The sequence below is a fragment of the Hemiscyllium ocellatum genome, chromosome 13 (genome assembly GCF_020745735.1).
Source record: "Hemiscyllium ocellatum isolate sHemOce1 chromosome 13, sHemOce1.pat.X.cur, whole genome shotgun sequence".
NCBI classification, from domain to species: domain Eukaryota; kingdom Metazoa; phylum Chordata; class Chondrichthyes; order Orectolobiformes; family Hemiscylliidae; genus Hemiscyllium; species Hemiscyllium ocellatum.
In genome coordinates this window covers 30,014,520-30,033,475 of record NC_083413.1, presented here as the reverse complement: position 1 = coordinate 30,033,475, position 18,956 = coordinate 30,014,520, and the positions used below count along the sequence as shown (strand labels likewise).

General features: G+C 42.1%; 1 protein-coding gene across 2 annotated transcripts in view; it reads left to right on the top strand.

Annotated features, from left to right (window-relative positions):
* The window catches only part of ece2a (endothelin converting enzyme 2a), a 281,571-nt gene extending 276,213 nt beyond the window's left edge, over positions 1-5,358 (top strand). For both annotated transcript variants that reach the window (XM_060834107.1, XM_060834106.1), the window contains one exon: positions 4,794-5,358. In XM_060834107.1, the coding sequence (XP_060690090.1) occupies positions 4,794-5,078 (285 nt within the window). In that variant the 3' untranslated portion in view covers positions 5,079-5,358. The remainder of the gene's footprint in view (positions 1-4,793) is intronic.
* The last annotated feature ends 13,598 nt before the right edge of the window (positions 5,359-18,956 follow it).

Here is an 18,956-nt window from a genome sequence, read left to right as displayed (position 1 = left end):
TTTACTTACATGTGAAAAGAATGGATTTATTAGGATAGTCAGCATGGCTTTGTAGGGGAAGGTCTTGTCTCACAAATCTGACTGTGTTTTTTGAGGAAGTCACAATGATTGATGAGGGTAGGAGAGCGGTAAATTGGATATAAAAGTGGCTTGGTCACAATAGACAAAGGGTAGTTGTGGAGGGATGTTTTTCTGAGTGGAGTATGTGAGCAGTGATGTTTCACAAGGAGAAGTGCTGGGTCCTCAATTCTTTGTTAACGTAAATGATTTGAATGAAAATGTAGGTGGTCTGATTAGGTAGTTTGCGGATAACATAAAAATTGATAGAGCTGTGGGTAGTGAGGAATTTGTCAATTGATAGAGCACAATAGGTCAGTTAGAAAATGTGGCAGAGAAAAATGGCTGGTGGAGTTTAATTTGTATGGGGTAAACAACAGATGTTTTAGGAGCATTGAAATGGAGAGGGAACTTGGGGTGCAAGTCCATAGCTTTCTTAAAATGGCACCACAAGTGGATAAGGTGATAAAGAAGGTATAAGGCATGCTGGCTTCATCGCTTGGGACACTTGAGTATAAAAGTTGGCAAATCATGTTGCAGCTGTATAAAACTTCAGTTACATTATATTTGGAGAATTGTGTGGAGTTCTGATGACACACTATAGGAAGGATGTGGAGGCTATGGAGAGCTGAAAATGTGTTGCTGGAAAAGCGCAGCAGGTCAGGCAGCATCCAAGGAACAGGAAATTCAACATTTCGGGCATAAGCTCTTCTTCAGGAATGAGGAAAGTGTGTCCAGCAGGCTAAGATAAAAGGTAGGGAGGAGGGACTTGGGGGGGGGGTGGGTGTGATGGAGATGTGATAGGTGGAAGGAGGTCAAGGTGAGGGTGATAGGCCGGAGTGGGGTGGGGGCAGAGAGGTCAGGAAGAAGATTGCAGCTTAGGAAAGCGGTGCTGAGTTTGAGGGATCTGACTGAGACAAGGTGGGGGGGGGGGGAATGAGAAAACTGGAGAAATCTGAGTTCATCCCTTGTGGTTGGAGGGTTCCCAGGTGGAAGATGAGGCGCTCTTCCTCCAACTGTCGTGTTGTTATGGTCTGGCGATGGAGAAGTCCAAGGACCTGCATGTCCTTGGTGGAGTGGGAGGGGGAGTTAAAGTGTTGAGTCACGGGGTGGTTGGGTTGGTTGGTCCGGGTGTCACAGAGGTGCTCTCTGAAAAGTTCCGCAAGTAGGCAGCCTGTCTCTCCTCTATATTGGGGAGACAGGCCGCCTACTTGCGGAACGTTTCAGAGAGCACCTCTGTGACACCCGGACCAACCAACCCAACCACCCCGTGACTCAACACTTTAACTCCCCCTCCCACTCCACCAAGGACATGCAGGTCCTTGGACTCCTCCATCGCCAGACCATAACAACACGACAGTTGGAGGAAGAGCGCCTCATCTTCCACCTGGGAACCCTCTAACCACAAGGGATGAACTCAGATTCCTCCAGTTTCCTCATTTCCCCTCCCCCCCACCTTGTGTCAGTCGAATCCCTCGAACTCAGCACCGCCTTCCTAACCTGCAATCTTCTTCCTGACCTCTCCGCCCCCACCCCACTCCGGCCTATCACCCTCACCTTGACCTCCTTCCACCTATCACATCTCCATCGCCCTTCCCCCAAGTCCCTCCTCCCTCCCTTTTGTCTTAGCCTACTGAACACACTTTCCTCATTCCTGATGAAGGGCTTATGCCTGAAACGTCGAATTTCCTGTTCCTTGGATGTTGCCTGACCTGCTGCACTTTTCCAGCAACACATTTTCAGCTCTGATCTCCAGCATCTGCAGACCTCACTTTCTCCTCGAGGCTATGGAGAGGGTGCAAACGAGGGTTTCACCAAGATATTGCCTGGATTAAAGTGTATTAGTTATTAAGAGAGCTTGGGTAAACCTAGGTTATTTTTGCTTGAGCATTGGAGGCTGGGGGCAACCTGACATAAGTATATAAAATTATGAGAGGCCTGCATAGGGTCAAAAATCAGAGTCTTTTTTCCAGGGTGGAAATGTCAGTTACTAGGAGGCATAGGTTTAATGTGAGGTGGGGGGTTGGGGGGTGGGGGAATGTTTAAAGGAGATGTGCGCGTCAATTTTTTTTTATACAGAGGTAGAAGGTTCCCGGAAAGTGCTGCCAGGGAAAGTGGTAGAAGCAGATATGATAGCAATGTTAAGAGGCATTTAGACAGACACATGCCCCCCTACAACCCACCCTCCCATTCTGGCACCTTCCCCTGCCACCGCAGGAACTGCAAAACCTGCACCCACACCTCCTCCCTCACCTCCATCCAAGGCCCTAAAGGAGCCTTCCACATCCATCAAAGTTTTACCTGCACATCCACTAATATCATTTATTGCATCCCGATGCAGTCTCCTCTATGTAGAGGAGACTGGACGCCTCCTAGCAGAGTGCTTTAGAGAACATCTCCGGGACACCTGCACCAATCAACCACACCGCCCTGTGGCCCAACATTTCAACCCCCCCTCCCACTCTGCCAAGGACATGGAGGTCCTGGGCCTCCTTCACCGCCGCTCCCTCACCACCAGACGCCTGGAGGAAGAATGCCTTATCTTGCACCTCAGAACACGGTGGCACAGTGGTTAGCACTGCTGCCTCACAGCGCCAGAGACCCGGGTTCAATTCCCGACTCAGGCGACTGACTGTGTGGAGTTTGCACGTTCTCCCCGTGTCTGCTTGGGTTTCCTCTGGGTGCTCCGGTTTCCTCCCACAGTCCAAAGATGTGCGGGTCAGGTGAATTGGCCATTCTAAATTGCCCGTAGTGTTAGGTAAGGGGTAAATGTAGGGGTATGGGTGGGTTACGCTTCGACGGGTCGGTGTGGACTTGTAGGGCCGAAGGGCCTGTTTCCACACTGTAAGTAATCTAATCTCTAAATCTAAACACTTCAACCCCAGGGCATCAATGTGGACTTCAACAGTTTCCTCAATTCCCCTTCCCCCACCTCACCCTAGTTCCAAACTTACAGCTCAGCACTGTCCCCATGACTTGTCCTACCTGCCTATCTTCTTTTCCACCTATCCACTCCACCCTCCTCCCTGACCTATCACCTTCGTCCTCTCCCCCACTCACCTATTGTACTCCATACTACTTTCTCCCCAACCCCACCCTCCTCCAGCTTGTCTCTCCACGCTTCAGGCTCTCTGCCTTTATTCCTGATGAAGGACTTTTGCCCGAAACATCGATTTTGCTGCTCCTCAGATGCTGCCTGAACTGCTGTGCTCTTCCAGCACCACCAATCCAAAAAAATGTTGTTCCTTTGTTTAAGAAGGGAAACCAAGATGTTCCAAGAAATTATAGGCTGATGAGCTTTACATCGTGGTAGTGAAATTATTGGAGAAGATTCTGAGGGGCAGGATTTATTCGCATTTGGAAAAGAATGCACTTATTCGGAATGGTCAGTGTGACTTTGAGTTTGAAAAGCCATGTCTCACTTGAGGAAGTGATGAAGATGATTAATGAGGGCAGGCAGTTGATGGATTTTATTAAAACATTTGACAAGGCGCTATCACACACAACTGAAAGACTTTCACACCGAAAAATCACCATGACTCTTTTATGTTCTTTTTAATGACAAGCCAATTAAATATTTACAAGCAAAGCATCAAAAGTGATGGGAATGGGATGTAGGGAAATTGGGAAGGGGCTAAACCAAAATGGAGTTGGAGGGTGAAATAAAACACAGTAAATCCCCCAGTGCCCACCTCTCCCTAAAAGCATTGAGAGCGTTGATGGACACCACTGGCTTCCTCTCCCAGGACACTCAGGCATAAATATAACCACAGAAGAGGGGAAGGAGATTCAACAGATAGGACACCCTCTGCAGCCCACTGCCTGGAACTGTTTATAGTGAGCCTGGTCAGGCCCAGGAGCGTATCCATGAGGAGGTCCTCCGATCTGCCCACAACCCTCTGCATTGGATGCCCAAAGGTCAGGGCTTAAGTCCCACCTGCTTCAGACAAGGATAGTGACATCTCTGAACAGGCTGTTTAGATACAAAGCAGACACAGTGCATACATGGATGTTTATGGGTGGTGGTTAGTAGTTGAAAACAAAATAAATGTTACAGTGATTTGGTGGTGGAAAGTCATTCAGTTGTATATGATAGCATTCCTGGGTTTGAAGAAAAAGCAGACATGTTTCCTTCTTTAGTTCAGGTCAGTTTCCCATCCACAGGCTGCTAATGGTGGCATGCCTAATACTGGTCTCATTTCTTCTTTTTAGGATAACTCCCAGAATCCATGGAGAGACATCACCAAAGTTCCTTATTTGAACTGTGTCTCCCTGTTTACAATCTCTGTCTGGCCTAGGCCTATCATGACCCCTTTTCCGGGCTTCTTGTTTTAATTGTCCCCCAGGTTTGTGAAGGTCAGGCTAAGCCTAGTCCAAAGTCCTATCAATAGTTCCACAGGGACTACTCCCATTGTAATATATGTCTTGGCCTTATAACTGAAAAGGATACGTGCAAACTTCATTTCCAGAGACTGTATGCTTCCATATGATGTTCTGTCCCAACAGTGCGATAATATTGCCCTGTTTCATAGTCAGAGGCATTGCAGATGGCAATGGAGGTCATAATGAGTTATTGTATTTGTCAATAGTAGTTGTTCTTTGATGTTTGCAAAGGGTTGAAAACCCCTTCAGCATTATGTGGTAGATCCAATGTTAGAAATAGTCACACAATTTTTGTTTTGTAAGAATTGGACAATGTGTCCTTTGAAGAATAAATGTTTTCTTCTTTATTTCAGGTCAGTCGCATTCTGCGGAAAGGAGGACGCTTTATCTCCATTACATTTGCACAGCCTCATTTTCGGAAGCAGCTTTATGCCAAAAGGGTTTACAACTGGTCCATCAAACACCAAACCTATGGAAATGACTTCCATTATTATTTCTACACCATGACCAAAGGAGAAAACTTGTCTTCAGATGATCAGGAACTAGAAAATAAATGTTCACAGAGAACAGAGCCCCAGGCTACCGTTTACCTCCAAGTCACAGAGAATGAAGACTACCTCAATAACATTGAATATTAGTTTTCAAATTAATTCCATGAAAGGGTGTGTACAAACAAAAATCTAAGCCACTAGAGTTGATGGGAAATACCCATTTGCTGCGAAGGCCACAGGATTTCTTTTTAACGAACTTAGTTGAGGAATTCTGATCTGGCATAAAGCTGTGGTTCTTAACATGGATGGGGAAATGCAGCTGCCTCATCATCTGCCAAAAATAATGCCTTTATAAAATACAGGTTAGAATCTGCTTGAGGAGAAAGTGAGGTCTGCAGATGCTGGAGATCAGAGCTGAAAATGTGTTACTGGAAAAGCGCAGCAGGTCAGGTAGCATCCAAGGAACAGGAAATTTGATGTTTCGGGCATAATCCCTTCATCAGGAAAGGCCTGATGAAGGGCTTATGCCCGAAACGTCGAATTTCCTGTTCCTTGGATGCTGCCTGACCTGCTGCGCTTTTCCAGCAACACATTTTCAGCTAGAATCTGCTTGAGTCTGTCTCCCTCTCTCTATTCCTACTGACCTTTTACAGTACTATCAAAACCTCACTTCCTGAGTTTTGAAATATTCTGGGTAGTTGCTCAAGGTCTTTGGGGCCCCCAAATATCAGAGTGAGGTGAGGAGGTTGACAGTGCACCAGTGATCGCAGTAAGTGTGTGAACCACTTGGTCTACACTGGCTCTCAGCCATTTCCTTCAGCCTCTCAGCAATGCCCACTTCACAGCCCAGCTCCTCATCTTTGTTTATATTTTAGCTGCCTCCTTTATTTTTCTTCACCTTGTCTCTGACAGCCAACTCATCATCCTATTTTCAGAAATCGTGATTTTTTTTCTCATCACTTTATTGAAAAAAAGTAACGAATACTTTAGGTTTCTTCCGAACAAAATAATAGTTAAAGTTGACAATTGTTGGGGGGTGGGTGCAGAGATTGTTACTGAGAGGACCAGCTGTTTGCTTGGTTCTAGCATCCACCAGGTTACCTTCCTATTTAGTAGGACAGTATAGTCTAAGGGAGAAGAATTTTGTACTTTGAGACCGAGTGCTATCTTTGGTCCTGCATCTTGATTAACATGTTATCCACCACTTTAAGCTTTCACTCTCTACATGACTGACATACAATCATTACAGTATGCACCATCTGTAAGATCATTGTGGCAATTTACCAAGTGTCTTTAGACAGCAGCTTCCAAATCTGTGACTTCTAAAACCAAAAAGGGCAAGGCTGCAGACATATGAGCCTCTAATTCTGCACTTCCCTACAAGTGAAAAACTTCTTTCTCTATACCTTATAAGGAGCTAGTTTACTCAGCTGGCTGGTGGCTGATGTGGATCAGATTGATGCCAAAAGTTCAGGATTCAATCCCCATTCAGGTTGGAATGGATTAAGTACCTGCTTCCTTGCCCTACGAGAATGAAGATTGTGGTGTTGATCAAACCTGCCTTTGTACAAATAGAACTTTAAGAATATCTTATCAAAGAAATGATTTCAAGAGAAAAGAAACCCACAATTTTTATTTTGTTCCAATTTTTATAATCTTGCTGTTTTGGTATCATCTTTGTAACTATTTTTTATACTTTCTCCAGTGTTACAATGTACATTTTATCTAATTATGGTGACTAGGGTTGGAAACAGTATTCTAAATGTGGTCTAACCAGGATGCTGTATTAGTAAAGCATGACTTCTCCACTTCTCAATTCTGTCCCTCTAGAAATCAACTCTGGTGCTGGATTTGCTTTTTTTTAAATAGTCTCATTAGCCTGAATTAGTATTGATAGTGATGAATGAATTTGTATTCATAAATCCTTTTGCTTCTGTACTGTGTTCATATTTTTTTTAAACTAATTGGTGATTTCTTTCCTTTTCCTTACCAAAATGTAATACCTCAAACTAGCTAATGTTGAAATTTACTTTTCAATTAATAAACTTGTAGAAAACATATGACATTTTCTTGTAATTTATTGCAATTCTTCTGAGTATTGACTGCTCCTTCATTCCTCACAAATATAGTATCATCGGCATGTTTACCACAAATTTAATTTCAAAATTAAAATCATGAACACAATTATAAACAACAGTAATCCAGGAATCATTCATGCAACTTCAGTTCCCACTTCCTTCCCTTCTGAATAGCTATCCTTTACCCTTATTCTTTCATTTCCACCTGCCACCATACATTCTGCTAACTGTGCTCTGACTCTACACACACAGACTTTATTAATTTGTCTAACGTGCCACCTTATGTTTTAGAAATTTGGTAAATTTTAGATACCAGATTAGCATTATCTGCCTCCGCTGGTAGCTATTCAAATAATTCAATGAGGTTGGTCAATAAGGTTTTTCTCTTTTCAAATTCATGCCAATAATTGATTTTTTTTTATTTTTCGGTACTTTTCTATTTTCTCATTTAGTAGGGATTGCTTTCTATTTCTTGATGTTAAGTTGACTGGGCTTTGGTTCTTTGGACACATTCTAATTTACAGTTATATATTTAACATGGTTCTAGCACTGCATTTTTTTTCTAACCATGGAGTGGCATGGTGGCAAAGTGGTTAGCATTGCTGCATCACAGTGCCAAGGACCTGGGTTCAATTCTGCTCTTGGGTGGCTGTCTTATGTGGAGTTTGCAAATTCTCCCTGTGTCTCTATGGGTTTCCTTCAGGTGCTTTTATATCCTCTCACAGTCCAAAAATGTTCAGGTTAGGTGGATTGGCCATGCTAAATTGCCCAGGATTAGCCAGGGATATGCAGGATTACAGGATGGGGTAGGTCTGGGTGGGATGCTGTTTGGAGGTTCAGTGTGGACTTGATGGGCAAATGGCCTCCATTTTGATTCAGGTGGAGTTCACCCTTTCGGCAAGCTTCCTTCTTGCCTCAGTACTGGTACTTGTGTTCTCCACAGTGATGAAATATGTATCTCGGCATTTATTTAGCAGCTTCCAGTCTCTCTTTCTGTGAAGAATGAGATAACCCTCATACTCAGCTATCATATTGTGGTTTATTCCACTCTGCCCACTCCCCTCTGTGCAGAGGAGCATCACGTGTAACAGTATTTTGTTTTGTAAATGTGTTAAATGTAATACTGCTATAGCTAATCTGTTCATAAAATAAATCAGAAACTTCAAATGAAATATAGGCCAGAACTGCATTTAAGATCCTTTCATGGTAGTTACATTTTGTTACATTTGTGTCTATTGATTCAGTAATCCCTATGAATTTCTAGCAAGAATTCATGCAGCTCTGAATTCCAGCTGTTATGGATTATGCAATCTCTACAGTTAAAAAAACCCTGTGTTTGAGAGGACAACAGCCTGTAGGCTAGAATCAGGTAAATGTGATAATGCAACTCAGAAATTTACATAATAAAAGGGCTGATTGTTGAATGTGGAGCATGCATTCTCTATTTATAGGATGCAGCTAGTTCCCCAAATATAGACAGTTTAACTATAACCTAGCAAATGCTAAAACTTAATGATTCCGAGTATATATGAGGAGCACAGGTGAGTATCCAGCTCTACCCAAGTAGCCCAGCATAGCAAAATATTGCTAAGCTTCATGTCCCTTAAACCATTAGGACAATAGAAAAGGAAAATGGCTAAGGTACATAACAAACAGACAGTCCAATTTTGTCCATTTTACACCATCACTGAAAGGTCAAAATTATTGCTCTGGTGTTAATTCTGTTTAAAATGTTTAAAACAATACTCATGTAAATTCAGAAGAATGAGTTTTCCCATAAAACTGTGATATTTGAGGTTTGCATTTTTCTCAGATACCCTGAATCTGATTCCAGCCTTTTTTGTGTGAAACTGTCATAGATGCTGAATTTGAAATTGAAAATCAAGCTGGTTTTTATTGCCAGTGACCAAACAGCACTGCCAATATCATACTAAGGCAGCAAGTTAAAACTCTAACCCACCAGATCCAATTTTACCATCTAATATGCTGAAGGAGTTATTCGCTCCTTTAAAGAAAAGGAAACAGGGCAATGGCTGCATTCTAGGTGCTTTCATTCGTAACAAAGCTGTCAGCATGAATTTTCTTTCAACCAGTGCCTCTGACAGTCATTCACCTAGCTCTTACATCCTTGAGTAGATTCTGTTGCATCATACACTTATGCCGATGATGACACATCTCAAGGAAAACAATTTCAGCAATATTCATGTCCTTTTTTGGAATAGCACGAGGAAAGTATTTCTGTATTGGTAATCATGTCCATCACGACAAATTTGGCAAGGACCGGGCCTGTTATCGTACCTCATACTGGAAACTATGATAATCCGGTGCAAGTTATCTTTATTATTGATCTTTCCAATACATGAGACAAAGTTCCTTGCTGCTATATTCCACAGAAAATGTCAATCTGTCCATATGTCTTTGAATGAATACCTTTTATCACATTCAGAAAAGAAGGCTAAAGAGTGAAAGCTTTACTTTAGAAATGTTGCTGTTCTAAAAGATTAGAAAATTATGTTGATTCACCCATGTCCAAATATACAGCAATTTGTATAAACCTCTGTGTTAAGTCTGTGTTCATGACTCAATGTTAGTAGCATACAAATTTCCAGTTTAGTTAAATTTTGCTTCTTTAATTTTCATAATTTGTGCAAGAAATATAAATGTGTATAAAATTCAATTCAAAATTCTCAAGCTACAAATATAAAGAAATTTGAAAGTCACATGTTTTATTAGCAACAGTTTCCTTTTGACAGTGTAACAAGTACAAATCCGTCATTACTAAAAATATGCATATTACATTCTGGTTTCACTTCCCGTTCTGAACTATTTTTCTTCTGAATGCTGTTTTCCCAATGTAGACCCAATTGCATTTTGTAGATTTGATTGCAAAGTACTTAATTGCAAAGTGTGAAGTGCATTGAAATTTTGCACATCTATCCAAGCACCTTGTGATATTAAACCAGGAAATTTATTGCATATATTTGAACTAAGGTTTTATTGATAATGTTTAGGAACAGTTGAAAGATTAAAGTGTTTTGAAAGCTATATGTCACATTGCACTTTAATGCATCCAGGTTAAACTGATACAATTGCATAACATTATAAAAGGAGGAGAATTTTCATGCAAGATACCTTGAAGATCGTAATTTTGGGTAGGTCCAATATACACTGGGAGCTGTTCAAATAAAGACTTAATCATAGAAAGAGATGGTTCAAGTGTCTGACCAGACAGATGGGAGAAAAGAACTCACTTTCAAGCACTTCATATATGTTTTAGAGAGCAATTCAAGGGCTGATTTTTTTTTAACAAAATATTATTGGCTAAATTTTCCCAGACTTTGGCTAAGCGTAGTGAAGAAATGTGAAGAGTTCTGTGGAGAAATGTGAAGAATTACCCTCTGTGAGCTCTAATGAGTTTTCTCTCACAATTTTACATTGCTCATCTCATTAAGTATGCACCATGTCTCAAATGCCCCCCTGTGATTGACAGCGGTAGAAATGCTCAGTGGTGCCAGGACCTCTTGGTATTCATGCCACCAATACTATATTTAATGCCTCGCTGTACCCCAGTTCATATGCTGCATGCCAGGTTTGCCTTTCGAGGAAAGTTAGTACCCTGCTTTAGTGACATTTTATGCTCTGCAAAGGTAAGTGCACCAGTATCTCACACTCACTCTAACTCCAAGATAATGCCCACCTCCATACCAAGGCTCACGCCTCCGACAAGTGTGCAGCATCTGTAAGGTTGCTCTCATCCCCTCTATCCCCTGAGGCAGTTAACGGAGCATGCCCTCTGCCCTTCCTTGGGACATTCCACGACCTTTCCTCTCCCCGATGAACATAACAGTTGTGCCAGCCACTTCTATCTCAGTCAAACTCTGCTGTTCTCTCATTGCAGGAGAAAACTGCCCACAGTAAGCAAAAGGCAGGTGGTGGGGTGCCCAAAATTTGTCTGTTTGCCCCTGACAAGGAAAGAATCCTTGCATTAATAGAAGAGGGCTATGGCTACTCAAGGTGATGCTAAGACCTCTTTGTCTCAGCAACAAAATAAGCTTCATTGTGAAGTGCTCTGCGTTTACCGCCGCTATGAATGTATTCTTAACGTGCCTAAGCTTCTACCTCCAGTCATTCTCCTGTCTCCTCCAAGCATGAGCAGACTCAAGCAGTTTCTAACCATCTGCTGTCCTAAAGAAACCAGCCCTCCAGACACCTCTGAGAAAGAGGATATCACCCCTCGGTGAAAATACCAGCAATGCTTTCTCTTCTGCGTTCCCAACGACTCAGATGCTGCTTCCTCACTGTTTACATTAACTAGCTAAAAATCACACAACACCCAGTTATAGTCCAACAGGCTTATATGGAAGCACTAGCTTTCTGAGCACTGCTCCTTCATCAGGTGGTTGTGGAGTATAAGATGCTGATGAAGGAGCAGCGCTCTGAAAGCTAGTGCTTCCAAATAAACCTGTTGGACTATAACCTGGTGTTGTGGGATTTTTAATTGGGTAAACCCCTGTCCAACACCAACATCTCTGAATCATGACTACATTAGCTAGCTTGGAGTTAGGAGCACATTCTGGCAAACACATCACTGCCACATCTCCGTGGGTCAGGCAGGGGAAAGAAGGCCCCCTGGCTATCTGCATTCAGTGGACTGCCAGAGACTAGGCACCTGCTCAGTCACAGGCTGGTGAAGACCATGTGGTGGCGGCCATTAATAATTAAAATGCACAAACAGACACATGAAAATCAGGCAGGTTTGTCAGAAACACCTGAAAAATTGGATCGAAGAATAAAGCAGTCCATTAATGCCATTGGTCCCATACCAGCATGTGCATATGCATGTGGCTCTCACCATAGACAGCCATGGGGCAGAAAATCACTGACCGGTTGCCAGAGATGCACACAGACCTGCATTCTGTCTCTTTAGGCAATAGTGGCCAACACCAATAAAGGTGACGGGGTACCAAAGAACCTTGACTTAGGTCCAGGTACTCCTTTCTCACAAGGAGACATGACGGTGCCAACAGGCAGACACATCAGCTGAAGAAAGAGTCACATACAGACCCCAGACATTTCAGACCAATCCAAACGTGCCTGGTGCCCCTACCTCCATCCTGCCAGTGACCCTTAACCTTGTGGAAGTTCAAGCTGAGGTTGGGGAGTTGAGGGTGACTGTACCTGACCAAAACATTCTCAGTATGTGAGAGCCCTCTAGCCACAAATGTCCCTGGGGTTGTCTAAAACTCTACGACCCATAGGTTCCATCATAGGGAAGCTCTCTTCATCCGAACTGCATCGGAAGTAGTGGGAAGGAAAGGAGAGAGAAAACATTCAGAGGGCACACAGATGGCAAGGATGGCACATTAGTGAAAATAAAATATCGTATTTGGAAATATATTTTCACTTTACATCATCACCTGTCTAGGCACGTTAAGAATACATTCATAGCGGCGGTAAACGCAGAGCACTTCACAATGAAGCTTATTTTGTTGCTGAGACAGAGAGGTCTCAGCATCACCTTGAGTAGCCATAGCCCTCTTCTATTAATGCAAGGATTCTTTCCTTGTCTGGGGCAAACAGACAAATTTTGGGCACCCCACCACCTGCCTTTTGCTTACTGTGGGCAGTCTTCTCCTGCAATGAGAGAACACGTCTGATTGACGTGTCATTTGAGCTGCAGCTATCGGAATTAATCTACAAAGGCTGCCCTTTCTTTCACTACTTAATGTTAGAGCCCTGTTTGAAGAATTGCTACTCTTTTCCGAGTGACCATAGTAGCATGAAACATTGTCATGTCTGAATGTGGGAGCCTTCCAATATTTTGTAACATTAACTTTTATTGCACAACAGGAACAGAGAAGAAAGATCAAACCAAACACCTGCATTTGCATTTGAGAATAAAGCGGGGCTGTTTGCTTTTCTTACACCATTAACAGTCAATGAATGGTGACTTTGCCAAATTCTGTTCCATTGGAAGCTCTTCATAATCCATCACTTGCCCTTTTTTGTCTGCTCCAGGTTTCCTGAGCACAGTACGCAAGGATTATGCAATGCACTTGTCTGTAGCATTCTGTAAGGAGTACCCAGACTTGTACAAGTTAACCTCATTTTGAGGCCTGCCATACAGCCCTCATTAGCTCAGTGGAAGATATTTAATTTTATCAACGTTGGACCTCAGTCAGTGACTTGTGTAATGGAATCATCAGCTATACTTACAAAGGGTAGCCCCTATCTCCCAGGAGCCATCCTTGTAAGGCTCGCAACCCTTGGAATGAAGCAGGAACCTGGAAATGAATATTGCTTATAAGAGCACATTGTAAAATGTTTTCTGTAGAGTATGTGAGCAAAGCAGCTCTGGAATTTTGGAATGTATTTGTGAGTTCTGGAACGCAGGTTATACTGTATAGAATGCCTTTGATTATCTCTACCTCACAAAGATTCCTAGGATTAATTTCATGATCAATGCCATGGTCAGGATAGCTTATGCCCAGGATTTGTAGTTGACATTGCTGGTCAATGCATGAGCTACATATGTAGAACGTTGTAATTACAGATCAGATTAACTTGTAACATGCAAGTGCCTGATTAATGACATTGCCCCTCCAATGGCCTCACATCACTTACAAGCTGATCACACTCCCTCAGATAAACAAAACACACACTTATTCCACCCAATCTAGGTATATTCACAACCAATGTACAGTTGCATTGCATTTTTGATTGGGATGAGGATAGAAGGTGACGCAGCCTTTCAATTTGGGTGACCCTCAATGTTCTTTTTTGCCTGGCACTCCGTGTCAAAACCCCTCCTTAAGTTTGAGCCTCCTTAAGTTTTCACCCAGACCTTTTATTTATTTATTCATCTTTCCACTTTTCTCCATAAGGCCTGTTCCTGCAGCTTAGTAATGTCAAACATACACTATTCCCCATTAAGAAAAGGCAGTGGTGACACAGTTCCAAATTGCATACAATGTGTTTGCCTTATAAGTTGCTGGCACATTGTGTAGGTATCACATTGACATATCATGATGCCATCAGGCAACATATCCACTCCCTTGACTGTTCATTGCAGAGTCAGAATTCACACAATACCAGTTTATAATCCAACAGGTTTATTTGAAATCATAAGCTTTTGGAACATAGCCCCTTTGTCAGGTGAAGTGAGATAGAAGTGCACAGATACAGAATTTATAGGCAGAGCAGTCAAGGGCAGAGAGATTAAAAGATTGTACAACTGGTGTGAGTGGAATTTGAATAATAACTCTTTGTCGGTGATCAAAAGTATCAGATGGTGTGAGTAAAGTGTCAAAAAGCTGAATTACAAGTGAAAGCATGACCTCTTATTCTAATAAAATGAGGCAGAGAGATAATTACAAAAAGATTAAACATAAGCTGGAGACAAACCATATGACTGGAATAGTATATAAGCAAAGGCGTTCCATGCCAAGGATCAATCCAAAATATTAAGTAATCCAAAGCTGTACAAATTATTGAAGGTAAAGAGATCAGAGCAATTTATCAAGGTGATGGTGTCAAACAGGACAGTAAGGAAAAGTTTACAGATACAGAAGTGTGGCGGGGTTACATGTAGCGCAACATGAATCCAAGATCATGATTGAGGCTATCTTCATGGATATGAAACTTGGCTATCAGTTTCTGATCGGCAATTCTGCATTGTCGTGTATCTCGAAGGACACTGGAGCACGCTTATGAAGATCGGAGGCCAAATGTCCTTGATTGTTGAAGTGTTTCCTGACTCGGCAGGAATATTCTTGTCTGGGCGATTATTGTGCGGTGTCCATTCATCCATTGTTGTATAGCCTGCATGGTCCCACCAATATACCATGCCTTGGGGCATCCTTACCTGCAGTGTATGAGGTAGGCAACATTGGCGGAGTCACATGAGTATCTGCCGTGTACATGGTGGGTGGTATTCCCATGTGTGATGGTAGTATCCATGTTGATGCTCTGACATGTCCTGCAGAGGTTGTCATGGCGGGGTTGTATGGTACTGTGGTCAATGTTATCCTGAAGGTTATGGTTTTTCGCTGTGAATGATGGTCTGTTTAAGGTTTGGGAGTTATTTGAAAGCGAGAAGTGAAGGCATAGGGATGATCTTGGCAAGGTGCTCATTGTCATTGATGACATGTTGAAAGCTGAAAAGAACATGGTGTGGTCTCTCCACTCCAGGAAAGTATTGGATGATGAAGAGTACTCTATCGGTCATATCCTGTGTCTGTCTTCTGAGGAATTTGTTATGGTTTTTCACTGTGGCACCTTGGAACTAGCGATTGATGAGTTGAGCATTGTATCCTGTTCTTAAGAGGACATCCTTCAAAATCTTTAGGTATCCATCGTGTTGCTCCTCATCTGAGCAGATCATTACAAACTGATATGACAAATTGTCTGGCTTTCTCTCTACACTAAAAAGGTATGGCAAGCCAAAAGGACTGTAAGCTTATAAGTTGTGAAAGAAGCGGCAAAGTGTAAAATAGCAAGATAAAGACATTGTGAGCATCCAAATCTGTGGTGAGCTCTAATAAAGCAAGCTGAGATGCACTCTATTCCAATGCATGAGATGAGTACGTATTCCTACGATGTAAGCTGTCAATGAGCTCCAAAGAGTAATGATGAAGTGGTGAGCTGTATTATAAGTGAGTCCAAAATGCACCATGATGATGTAACTGGACTGGTGCTTTGCAAATGGCAGCCTCTATAGATGGAGAGTGCAGATGACTTGCTGATCATGAAGTAGCCCTGAGATTTTGGGACATAACAGCCAAGATGAATGCTCAGAGAAGATGTCAGCAAGCTGCGATCATCAGGTAACCTTGGGGATTGGCACAGCTAGTTTCTTTCCATTGCTTGGGTAAAGAAAGCAACCTGCAATAATAATGAGGCAAATTTGGATAATGATGAGATGAAAATAGCTCCTTGCTGCTCAGTAGCAAGATTTTCATCTTGCTGTTTAAACCTTCAGCAGATAATTAGACCTTTTCTTTCCTGATATTGAGAATCTCATTTTTCCATTCTTGTGTTTTCCTAACCGTCTTGTCATTTGCTTTAAACTCAACTCTTCATAGATACTTTGGTTAAAATAACATCCATCAGCTAAATATTAACCATACATTTCCCTGTTTTGTCATCAATATTTCTGGACTAAGCAACTAATTGGCCCAGTCTGCTTCATTTGTAGTTATATCACCTTGTTTGATGTTACAAGTGATAAACTACCAGCTTTTCCTGGACCTGGCCTTAATGGCAACTTTCACAACATGTTTAGCAAAACAAGGAGCAATAACAAGAGAGAATCTATTATAATGAAAATGTACCAGTGACGTGCAGAACAGGGCACAAGTTAATTATAAAAATACTTCTCGCTATTCTTCCTCACACACCAAGATTGTCCAGTTCTTCTCAGAAACTTTTTATGCATTTTTTCTTAACTCATTTGTACACACTGTTTCATTCAACTATCTTCCTTTATTTCCAGTAAATAACCTTTTATGATATCTTTCTTGATGGTTTTTATCAGTATTCATTAAAGAGGTTTATGGCACATTTGTATTTCTTAACAAACCAACTAAATGTTAGAGAACTGCCCTTTTTCATATCCTGACTCTAAGAATATAACGATTTGTTACACTGTCAAAACTCACAGAAGACTGAAACACTACTAAAGAAAGGTGGAGAATATGTTGTGCTGATGTGCAATTATAGTGCTGATATCACACCAACCGGTGATATATTTGCCAAGCTATCTTTGAAATGTGCTGTGATATTATCTCATTTTTATACTTTTAATTTTTCTTCCATTCTAATGACATGTGGTTAAAAAGCCCTTGGATACAACATGAACTGAACTGAACTTCTATCCACCTCTTTCATTTGTTAATGTGAATGTTAAAAATCCATCCAACCAGTTCAATCCAAACCTATGGATAAATATCTTGCTCATGTTTTTTTCATTGCTCCTATGCCAAGCAAATTAGACATGTACCTAAAACCATGATGAGTATGGACCCCTATCACATAACTCGCCCACAATTTGGCAATCTGAAAAAGCCTCTATAATGACTGGTGCCGAAGTGTCACAATAGTGAATCCTCTTCTGGTGATGCTGTTGAGGTATACTGTTGAGTAAATGCAGAGAGAGCTTTCATAATCATCAATCTGTGATAAATTGAACATTGCAAATGCTTAATACCATTCCCTAACACTAACATCGACAAACCAACATCCATGCAGGAACAAAAAAACAATCAAATGGCTATCATGATGGTAAGCACTATCTCAGAACATGTAGAATATAAAAGCAAAGCACACAGTATTTTGCAATGTAAAGCAACTGCTCAGATCAAAATTGAATGATGGATTGGAATAGGGCAGCTCAATGAGGTGAGAAATACTAAATTTGAAGAGGCTCATGCAGTGATTCGCCAAATATTACCTCACATACATCCATGAGACATTACAAAATTTGGATTGTACTACCTAGAGGTGAGATGAAGGAATAATTGAACTAAGATTTATCAAATAATGTTGGAACTGACAAAGTAATTGTGAAAAAACTTTTTTGCAGCAGATTATGAATCCAGAGCAAAGATCAAAATTAAGGTGAAAACGAAATGGTGGAGCAGAGGGGGTATTGGTGAATTCCTGAAAGCAAAAAATAAAGAGAAACAGTGAATAATGCAAAGAAACGGAAACAAATAGATACTGAGATTCCAGTCTGAAATTACTGAAGTCCTAAATCTGTAAAGTTTGAAAGATGGGGTGCTGTTCCTCAGTTTAAGTTGAGCTTCACTGGATCAAGGCAGTATGTGACTCAATGGTTAGCACTGCTACCTCACAGCGACACAGACCTGAGTTCAATTCTTCAGGTGACTGGCTGTGTAGAGTTTGCACATTCTCCCCATGTCTCTGTGAATTCCCTCCAGGTGCTCTGGTTTTCTCCCATACTTCAAAGATGTGCAGGTTAGGTCAATTGGCCATGACAAATTGCCGTAATGTCTAGGGATGTGGAGGCTAGGTAGATTATCCATAGGAAATGCAGGGTTACAGGGATAGGGTAGGAGGTTGGGTCTAGCTATGATGCTCTTCGGAGGGTCAGTGTGGACTCAATGGACTAAATGGCCTACTTCCAAACTGTAAGGATTCTATAAGGACAGTAAGCCAAGGACTGAAACATAACAGCAAGGTGGAGAATTAAAGCCACGGGCCACCAGAAGTTTTGGGTGGTGCTTGCAGACTAAACAGACATGTTTAACAAAGCGATCTACCCAGTGTAGGGGAGACTGCACTGTATGCAGCAAATACAGTAGATTGAAAGAAGTGCAAGTAAAATGCTGCTTCACCTGGAAATGTTGTTTGTGGCTTTGGATGTTAAGGCGATAGATTGTCCTTGAATTCAGGGATAATATCTTCTCAGGGTCACAAGTTTCTGATGTGACCATAAAACAGTAAGACTGAGAAGCAGAAGTAGGCCATTTAACCTATCAGAGCTGAAAATGTGTTGCCGGAAAAGCGCAGCAGGTCAGGCAGCATCCAAGGAGCAGGAGATTCTACGTTTCAGGCATAAGCCCTTCTTCAGGAATGAGGAAAGTGTGTCCAGCAGGCTATGATAAGAGGTAGGGAGGAGGGACTTGGGGGAGGGGCGATGGAGATGCGATAGGTGGAAGGAGGTCAAGGTGAGGGTGATAGGCCGGAGTGGGGTGGGGGCGGAGAGGTCAGGAAGAAGATTGCAGGTTAGGAAGGCGGTGCTGAGTTCGAGGGATTAGACTGACACAAGGTAGGGGGAGGGGAAATGAGGAAACTGGAGAAATCTGAGTTCATCCCTTGTGGTTGGAGGGTTCCTAGGCGGAAGATGAGGCGCTCTTCCTCCAACCGTCGTGTTGTTATGGTCTGGCGATGGAGGAGTCCAAGGACCTGCATGTCCTTGGTGGAG